Source organism: Silene latifolia, chromosome Y, assembly GCF_048544455.1.
Source record: "Silene latifolia isolate original U9 population chromosome Y, ASM4854445v1, whole genome shotgun sequence".
In the NCBI taxonomy this organism is placed as follows: domain Eukaryota; kingdom Viridiplantae; phylum Streptophyta; class Magnoliopsida; order Caryophyllales; family Caryophyllaceae; genus Silene; species Silene latifolia.
The window spans coordinates 180,135,746-180,146,547 of NC_133538.1; the positions used below are offsets into that span (position 1 = coordinate 180,135,746).

A 10,802-nucleotide genomic window follows, 5' to 3' on the forward strand; every position below is an offset into this window, starting at 1 on the left:
GTTTCATATCCTAGGACTTGTCATGGCTTCCAATGGAGCAAGCTCAAATGGTTACTCTCAATTGCCAATATTTAAGGGTGTCAACTATCAATTCTGGGAATTGAAGATGAAGACTCTGTTCAGATCACAAGAGCTTTGGGAACTGGTTGAAAATGGGTTTGAAGATACCAAACCAACAGAACCAGATGCGACTCTTAAGGAGAAGAGAAAGAAAGATGCCAAGGCTTTGTTTATCATTCAAAGCCTTGGAGGAGGAGTTCTTTTCTCGGATTGCTTCTTACTACATCAAAGGAGGCACAGGGATATTCTCAAATCGAATATCTAGGTGACAAGAAAGTAATCAAGGTGAGATTACAAACTTTAAGGAGAGAGTTTGAGACTTCTCTCATGAGTGACAAAGAGTCCGCACAAGACTATTTGTCCAGGGTATCAAGAGTAGTGCGTGCAGATGAGGGCATATGGAGAGAAAATATCGATGAGCAGGTTGTTGGGAAGGTGTTAAGGAGCCCGACAAAGAAGTATGACTACATTGTGATCGCCATTGAGGAATCAAATGATTTAGAGAAATATTCATTTGATGACTTGATGGGCTCACTGTTAGCTCATGAAGAAAGAGTCAACAGATCTTCAGAGAAGAAGGAGGAGCAGGCATTTGTCTCCAAGGGTGAGTCTTCCAAGGACAGATCAAACAAGTCTGGAAGAGGTAGAGGAAGGGGAGGTTTCAGAGGAAGAGGACGTGGCGGACATCCGGCCAGTCATCGAAACTCAAGCTAAGGACACTCCAAAGGGGCCTATGAAGTGTTACTACTTGTAACAAGCCAGGTCATAAGGAGGTGAACTGGCTGGGTGAAGGAGAAGGATCGAACACCGATCAAAAAGTGAATATTCTTTGAAACGAAAGAAAAGCTTTTTCTGACAAGCAATGGGGCACAAGAGACTGCAGGGAATGTCTGGTATATTGACAGTGGTTGCTCTAATCACATGTCAAGTACCAAGTCTTTGTTCAAAGACTTGGATGAATCCAGGATAAGCAAAGTAAGACTTGGGGATGATAAGCAATTAAGTGTGGAAGGTGTTGGGACTGTTGCAGTCAAAACTGAGCAAGGTAATATTAAATTACTTCATCATGTGCAGTATGTACCTCAATTGGCCTATAATTTGTTAAGTGTTGGTCAATTGCTTGAGTCTGGTTTTTCACTATCATTTGATAATAATTCTTGTGAAATTAAGGATAAAAAATCAAATGAGATAGTGGCCATGACATCAATGGGAAGGAATAAAATGTTTTCCCTTGATTTAGTCAAGTCGATGGGTAGAGCATTGACAAGTGAAAGGAGGATGATAAGGCCAGACTGTGGCATCTTAGGTATGGCCACCTTAATGTTCAAAGTTTGAAACTTTTGAGTAGGAAAGGATTAGTGGATGGTTTGCCTGGGATTGGTGAACTTGGAATTTGTGAGGGATGCATTTATGGAAAACAGTCTAGAGACTCATTTCCAACTGGAAAGGCATGGAGGGCTAGTGAATGTTTAGAATTGGTGCATGCTGATCTTTGTGGCCCTATGCGAGACAGAGTCATTAGGAGGAAGTAAATATTTTTATTATTTACCGATGACTGCAGAGGGATGAGTTGGGTATACTTTCTGCAGGTCAAGTCTGAGTCATTTGAATATTTCAAAAAATTCAAGGTTATGGTAGAAACTCGAGTGGTAAAAATTGAAGTGTCCGAGGACCGACAGAGGAGGTGAGTTTACTTCCAAAGATTTCATAATTTTTTGTGAAAATCAGGGTGTAAATAGAGAATTGACTGCTCCATATACTCCTGAGCAAAATGGTGTTGCAGAGAGGAAGAATAGAACTGTGGTTGAGATGGCAAGAAGTATGCTAAGGGGAAGAAGTTTACCAAATGATTTATGGGGTGAGGCGTGTCAATCTGCAGATATATCTTGAACATCTCACCATCTAGGGCTGTTCAAGATAGAATACCTTATGAGATTTGGAAGGGAAGGAGGCCAAATGTGGAACATCTCAGAGTGTTTGGGTGCATAGCATATTCCCTAGTGAATTTAAGGTCAAAGCTTGATGAAAAGTCAGAAAATGCATATTTATTGGCTATGCTACTCGATCAAAGGCATACAGGTTATATAATCCTGTAAATGGAAATGTAATAATCGCAGAAATGTTATTTTTGCTTTGAAAATGAAGTCTGGGATTGGTCACAAAGCAGTGATAATCAAAGAGTATTTACATTTGAGTCTGAGTCTAAACCACAAAGAAGAAAATCAAAATGTGAATCAGGAGTTGGATGCAATACCAGCTACACCACCAGAAACAAATGAAACATCAGAAGACTCATCTTCTTCTGATGAGTCACCTCCAAGGAAGATGAGATCCATGGAAGAAATTTATGAAACATGTGGGTTTGCTCTAGTCACTGCAGAGCCAATCCACTTTGTTGATCTTTGCGCAAAACAAGTTGAGTGGCGACTTGCTATGGAAGAAGAAATAAAGTCTATTCAAAAGAATAAGACTTGGGAACCGGTTGACCTACCGGATGGCAAAAATGTTATTGGGTTGAAATGGGTTTTCAGACCAAATTCAACACAGATGGGAGTATCTGAAGCATAAAGCCAGACTAGTGGCCAAAGGGTATGCTCAATTGGAGGGGATTGATTTTGAGGAGACTTTCTCACCAGTGGCAAGATTTGAGACAGTTAGAGTCATTTTAGCTATGGTTGCTCAACTCAAACGACATCTATCGCTTTGATGTTAAATCAGCCTTTCTGAATGGAGAATTGCAGGAAGAGGTCTATGTGGAACAGCCACTGGGTTTTGTCAAAAGGAAAGAAGAGGGAAAGGTTTACAGTGCGCGAAGGCTCTATATGGATCAAGCAAGCTCCTAGAGCCTGGTACAGCAGATTAGATGCATTCTTTACAAAGAGTGGCTTTGACAGGAGTGAAAATGAGCCAACTTTGTATACCAAAAGAACATCTAATGCTGGGTTTTTGGTGGTATGTGTGTATGTAGATGACATAATTTATGTCAGTTCATCTCAAGAAATCTTGAATGAATTCGAAAGGCTATGATGAAAGAGTTTGAGATGACAGATCTAGGAAAGCTGCAATATTTTCTTGGATTAGAGGTGAATCAGACTGAAGAAGGTATCTCTGTGTCTCGGAGGAAGTATGCAAAAGATTTATCAAGAAATTCGAAATGGAGGATTCTGAAATTGCAATCACACCAATGAATGCAAATGAGAAGCTGCAGAGGGAAGATGGCACTGGTAGTGCAGATGAGAAACAGTTCGGGGAGCATTGTGGGTGGTCTGAACTACCTCACTCACACCAGACCAGACATTGCATACGGTGTTAGTGTGGTCTCTAGGTTTTACTCACAGTCCAACAAAGCGGATCTAGGAGCTGCAAAGAGGATTTTAAGGTACATTGCAGAACAGTAGAGAGAGAAGGGAATCGGTATGAAACCTCTCAAGATTTCAGTCTGTTGGATTCACGAGATAGTGATCGGCGGAAGTCTTGATGACAGAAAGAGTACATCGAGTCTGTGTTCATGTTAGGGTCTCGGTGCTATTACATGGAGTTCAAAGAAGCGAGACACATAGCATTTGTCATCTAGTGAGGCGAGTATGTGGCAAAGTGCAGGTGGGAGGCAAGCAATCTGGCTGAGAAAGTTACTGTCAGATTTGGAGAATGAACAAAGTAAGGCTACTGTGATATGGTGTGATAACAAGTCTGCTATTGCTATGACTAAGAATCCTGCATATCATGCCAGGACCAAACACATTGAGGTTCAAATCATTTTATCGGAGGCTTAGTCGTGAAGGAAAAATTGAGTTAAAGTTCTGGCACCAATGAACAGAATGCGATTTGTTTACCAAAAGTTTATTCCAAGCCAAGCATCGAATTTCATGGAGAAAATTGGAGTTTGCGATATTTGAATTAAGGGGAGGTATTGGAAATATTAATTCAATTAGTGGTCTTAGTGGGTTTACCACTTCTTAGTGGGTTTACCACAATGGTCTTAGTGGGTTTACCACTTCTTAGTGGGTTTACCACAATGGTCTTAGTGGGTTTACCACTTGTTAGTGGGTTTACCACAATGGTCTTAGTGGGTTTACCACTTGTTAGTGGCCTTAGGAAATGGTCTTAGTGGGCATTTTCTTAGACTACAATATGATGTTTGTTGCACTAGTTTGTTGCTATATAAGCCTTGTAATTTCATTAGAATCAAAGCAAGTAATTTTCTTCCTTCCTCATATTTGTTTTGTCACATAAAACTCACAAATTTCACAACATGTATTTCTCTCTGTTTTTGTGGGTTGTCTTATTTCTTATGTTCTCTTCCCTATACATCTTTTTTCGCTGAGTTTTCAATATAGAACTGAAGTTTTGCAGTAAATTATAGTTGTAACTGAGTGTTAATCTTAGCAATGGAAATTTCATTGTGGTAGGTCAGTATATGGTGAAAAGCAATGACCCAGCCGATAAGAATAAATGAAACAATCACATAGTATGCAACATCGTGTGTTTAATTAGCCAAAGAACTGGGTGTTCCTCACGTTACTCAATGGTCTAAGATGGAAGAGACAGAAGGCTGGCAGAGAAAATACCTGAGGTAAGCTTTCGGAAACTCCCTACTTTTTATGCTCATTTAACAGATTACCCCTCTATCTTTGTTCATTTGTTTTACATCCAATCAAATGGAGCATAAAGCAACAACTTTACCCATTGCCTCAACAACCTCCTTCTATGGTAAGATAAAAGGCGTCGAACGTTCACAGCAGGAGAGGAAGAGGAATAACAATAAGTCAAAAAGGGTAAGAGAAGGAGGATGAGTAGAGAAAGAGCACGACAAAGAGAAGGGGGGGAGGAAATGGGAGGAGGAGAACAGGGAGGAGGGCAGTGGGAGGAAAGATAAGGAAAAAGAATGAAGGAGGAGGAAGAGGTTATGGAGGGGGAGGAATATGGAAAGAGAAAAGGAAATGAGGAGGAGAGAATGGGGAAGAGCAGGAGGACGAAGGGAAAGGGGAGTAAGAGTAGGGGAAGAGAACGACATGGAGAAAGGGAGAAAGAAATGGGAGGAGGAGGACGAGGATAGGGAAGGGCGGGGGAGGGAAGGTAAGGAAAGGGGAAGGAGGAGTATGGAAGAGTGATTAGGACAATTGGATAAACCTATCACATGGTTGAAAATTAAATTAAATTAGTTCTATAAAGGGTGACGTGTTTGATTATATAGATGATGAAGATGATACTGATGATGATGGGAAGGAAGATATTAATGATGTTGAGGAGGAAAAGGAGGAGGATGAGGATGAGAAGGAGAAGGCAAGAATGGAGAGTGATAATGATGTCGAAGGTGGCTTTGTGTGTTCATAAACCAACATTTTGAGTGAAAATGTTTAGAAATTACTATTAGAGTTATGTATAGTTGAAACGAGTTTGGTATATATGTGTTTTTGTTACTTTGCAAGTTGCGATATACTATTAATATCTTGTGTATTCCATGTAAATTGTGTTCTTCAACAATTTACCATCCCAGCAAAACGATTTTGTAACAAATGTTTGTAATTTGTTTGCAATCGATTCAACCATTAAAACAATACCACCAATAGTTGCATCGTGAGCGCCACTCAATATGTATGTACAATCGAGCAAAAAAATTATGTTAACATGCACATGAAAAACGTAAACGATCAAAATATCTTCGGGGACCGCGCGCAAATGCGCACGGCACAACCAACTGTTAAATGAGAATAAGACGGTCTCTTGCATCTTAGACCATATAGTGGGTTTGAAGGGTATGAACTCTCTTGCATCACCATCTTAGACCATCTTAAATGAAAATAACTTTTGCCTTTGAAAGGTATGAACTATAATTACGCAGAATTAATGTCACAGGTACATTTGAGATCCCCATGAGAGCATGTGTGCCAAGATAGCCCACGATAAAACTTCAAACGACGAGTACTAACAACTGTGGAGGGAAGGGGATTGATTAGCTCAACTGGTGCGACAGGTTTTCCCCGCTCTTTGGCGACATTCTGGTGAGTACAGGATGTTTTTTGTGTGCTCAAAGTTACCATCCACGATCTGCGGCTTTTAATCTCCTAGGCCCTTTTTTTTTATTGTACATAGTAATGAACTCTTTGAATTTCTGTGAATACTCTATGCGTACAAACCGCACAAGTTGTGGTTCATGGACGTTTGTATTGGGTAGTGCAATCTTAGGTTGCTTCTTTAACAACCTAGCATATACGGAAATGTATTTCTGAACACACCTTGCGATACTCAATATGTATGTACAATCTGACCCAAAAAAATGCGCTAACATGCACATGAAACATAAACGATCAAAATATCTTGGGGGACCGCTCGCTTTTGCACGCGGTGCAACCAACTAGTCATTAGAAACATGTGCATTTTCCTCACTGCCATCACGCTTCAAGTGGGAGAGAACTCCAAGTTGTTAATCATAGAACCACCTGTTGGGCGACTCGGAAGGCTTCTGACTGATTCAAATCTTCGAGTAGCAGAAGTGGTGGATGGAGAGCCCTCCATTTGCCTTTTCTTAGACCGCCTTTTTGTCTCCTCTTCCTTCCTCGTCAACAAATGAGAGTATTGTCTCAAGCCGTGGAGATCGTGATGCAAGTTTATTCAGTGCATTAGTAGGCCTAGTGGGCTCTTCCTCCTCAGGCGTGTAATGATGAATGTACTGATGCACCATTCGTCCGAAATACACGAGCAGGGCAAGCAAGCAAGTTATGCTAATTATGAGGTAAATACCCCAGAAGCTATTGAGTTTCAGTTATCTACAGCTAGCTGAGTGTCTTGTGAACTGCAAGCACTCTTCTGCAGCCACTTGTCATTGATCCTTTGTAAATCGCCACTCTGATAATCTCAGTATCGCTGTCGACATGTCGACTGCCAACTGTGATCCCCTCGGAAATGCCCGCATAATACTTCATTCACAAATTATTAGAAAAGACCGTCGCACCATAAGAAAGAAAAAGGTCCATGTGAAAGTTGGCCCAACAAGAAATTTAATTTACATAAACCGTCAACCTTAGTAACATCATTATCTTTTAGTTTTTATTAGTGTGTAACCCGTGCATAAATGCACGGGTATAATATGAGTCTAAGCATAATAAATTATTTATGCAGGTAAAACATTAGTTATGAAAATTATAAGTACTTTGTAGAAATATTTAGATAATTGAATAAGTAAATAATTAGATGGTTTAATCAATATAAATAATATTATGAAAATTGGAAATTTCATCAAATACCTGGTTACGTATTACGAAGTACTCCCTCCATACCACACCAATGGTAACATTGACTTTTTGACACTTGTCGAGACACGTTTTACAACGTAAATATCTTTTGTTACGCATTATTAAAAATTATAAAAATTTGATATTCTTATAGCTTTCATGACGATAAATCAAACAAGATCTTACATGACTATATTTTGTCTTATAGATTAAGAATAATATCGAAGATTCCTTACAACCATGAATAGTGGCAAAGCGGTCAATGTTATCATTGGTCTGGTATGGAGGGAGTAGAATATAGCGTACTCTCTCTGTCCCGGTCATTTGTTGTCCTTTTTAATTTTTGGGTGTCTCAGTCAATTGTTTTCCTTTCTATTTTAAGAATGAACTTGATTAGCAATTTGATCATTCACACTCAATTTGTTTCGCTTGTCATTTAGTAATTGACTCCTTTCTCTTTCCTTGGTCTTTATGCCAAAACCAAATGATAACAATTGACCGCGACAGAGGGAGTATATGTTTACAACAAATACTGCTCCAAATACTCAAATATTTTATGGTAAACAACATAAGAAGTTAAATTACATGTGCCAGTTTCAATTTTTCAAATAAGTATTTTCAAACCTTTTTTACTTGTCACCCTCGAGATAGCTACATAATGTTGGTAGCATAATACCCCAAAGCTAAATAAGTGTTCCATTGTAATGTGTACTCAAAGTTGCTCACGTTGTTTTAAGCATTGCAAACTTGATTCACTTTCCATGTATAAACAAACTTGTGCATAAATGGATAATAATAAATACTTTTTTTTGAGGGAAAAACATATCTTCATTTATTCATCATTTAAAACTGATAGGAAATGGGAGGATACAATTGGAACAATGTTTTTGGGCACCATCGCCACCAAGATTCTAGTAGAATACGATATAGGGAGGATATGAGCCATATATGATGCGCGGCCCTATTTCCGTCTCTCCTAACGAAGCTAAATTCAACATTACTAAACTGATGACTCGTAGCATTGAGTATCAGTCTCCCCACATTTCCAAAATAATTCGCTGGTATGTTCTCGGATGTTAGCATGTTCACCAACGATAATGAATCTGTCTCCAAAATCACATTCTCAATCCCCATTTTATGCGCCATCCTTAACCCAAACTCCATGGCTTTCGCTTCCGCAATTTCGGTGTCCCATGCGTCTCTCACCTGCTGCACTCAACCCTCTCAGCACTACCATTATGGTCCCTGATAACAACTCCCAGGCCACATCCCATATCACCCATTACAGCTGCATCGACATTCACTTTCATAAACCCCTCCCGAGGCAACTTCCATTTCCGGCTCCCGTCTATGCTCCTCTGCAATATTCTCTATCCTCTCGTTTGAGCCTCCTGCTAAGCATGCCAATAACTCAAAGCTTTCCAGACCTGCCACATGACCATCACTGTTTTTGCATAACTCTTCTCCGCTGACACTACAAAGGATATAATCCGCCCAATCACAAATTCGGTTCAAGTTACGCCACTCCTCGTTTACCTCCACACCTATCCATTCCCACACTTCCTGCGTAAAATGGCACCAAATCAGAGCATGGGCATCGATTTCCACTCCTCTTTGGCATCTAAAATAGGTAGGATCCGCTTCTGAAAATCGTCTTTGGATATTTGCAGCACACGGTAATGCCCCCTTTAAAGCTCGCCATAAAAAGCTTCTGACTTTCGGGGGGATTTGAAGCTGAGCTGCCATACACTACTCCATTGACAGGTGCTCGCGCTTGAGTTCCCTTGACCCTCCCTTTGTTCTTTAACCCATCGAATGAAATAGTATCCGGTTTTAACAGAGTATCGTCCATTCTTAGCATAGTGACATATCTACATGTCATCATTATCTCCTTCACAAAAAGGAATTCTTTGAATTTCGTTTGCTTCGAATTATAGTAAAGGTTGAATAAATTTATCCCTATTCCATCTCTTCGGTGCTTCGAGAATCCAATCCACCACTACTGTACTCTGCTCTTCTCCTCCTCGTGATGAAACAATCCGAAAACTTGGACACTTCGTCGTCCACGGGTCTCGCCAGAACTGGACTCTCGAAAAAACCATCATCGCCTCCATTAAACTTCTCCACACATATGATGGACGATGTCCTATAAATTATCAAATGCATACTTTTATAACATGCATTTTCCAATAATTACTCCAAATTAAAATTGAATCAACACCATGGATTATTTTCAGATCGCTTAATGATGTTCAAACATAATTATCAATTGTACCATTTGATGAATGAGGATCCTCACTTACTATACAATGTTTATTAATAAAAACTTCATGATTCCGATCTATGTCTATCAAAAGCATAAATATCATTGTTTTTAATAACAAATGCAATGTTACTACTGAAATGTTAAATAAGATCGACATACTTATGCATCAACCAATATCATTTCCAGTCCATAAACTTCACCCTTGATCCTATGATTTTTCCCGAATTCATAAGCAGACTACCCGAACTCCCATCTCCATATTGCGAAGTACTTGGCCAATTTAGGGATTTTTGTCGAAGTAATTTGGGTAGCCATTTTCTTAATTTTGTGATCAGTTATGTAGCAAAAAATGAGTTGTGATCAGTTATTATTTAGCAAACACATGCATAACAGTTGGGCTTTTGGTGAACTCCTGTTGCAAATCATGGGGATCATCGCTTTTGACTTGTGAGATGTTGCACGCAGTTACTGTATTAATTAATAGTATTTTAGTATGTATATGTATATACGGTGGATTAATATGAAGCTGACACGTCATCTTTTGTGCACTTTCTGACGGTTACCGGCTGTTGCTTTAATAGATAATATAGATAGATAGATAGATATAGATAGATAGATTCTCTTTCCTCCCTAACTGCAAAAATACAAAAAACAATGGTAGTGGATCACTTCTTCATGAGCATGAGCATTTAGTTTCCAGTGATGCGGCAAAAAATGTGAGTATCTCTACGCGTTCTCATTTGTATGTTGTCTTGATCTAGTTGGTTATTTGTTAATCTATATACTAATGCTTTTAAGTTAACAAATGATGATTTATGCATGAAAAGTATCAATTTTAAGTGGATGACTTAGGGGTTTTAATTGAATTGAATTTCAAAAATCTTAATTTTAAGTGAAAATACCTCCAACTCTTTACTTTGAAACTATTGTTTTTTAGTTTTAAAAAACTATTCGCTAATCTGGATATATGATTGATTCTTCTCACTCTGATCAAAAGATTGTCACAAATAATTTATTGTCCCTATGCTTGTTACTAGTGAAAATGATTTACTCCGTATTATTCTACGTGGATAATTGAAGGTTTCAATTTGACTACTACCAGACACGACAATGTTTGTTTGTTGCTCAGAATTTTTTTTTTTTTTTTTAAAGCTGTTAATTGATGGTTATAAGATGAATACTGCTATTTTTATACAAGTATTAATAACTCCTTTTATGCTGAAATCATAAGGTTTTAGTCTATT

At 38.9% G+C, this 10,802-nt stretch overlaps 1 protein-coding gene across 1 annotated transcript; it reads left to right on the top strand.

Moving 5' to 3' along the window:
- Window positions 1-387: 387 nt before the first annotated feature.
- On the top strand, window positions 388-2,049 carry LOC141629535 (uncharacterized). Its single transcript, XM_074442518.1, has 4 exons — window positions 388-664; window positions 902-1,389; window positions 1,789-1,879; window positions 1,967-2,049. The coding sequence occupies exons 1-4, from the start codon at window positions 388-390 to the stop codon at window positions 2,047-2,049; spliced, it is 939 nt and encodes a 312-aa protein (XP_074298619.1).
- Window positions 2,050-10,802: the final 8,753 nt, after the last annotated feature.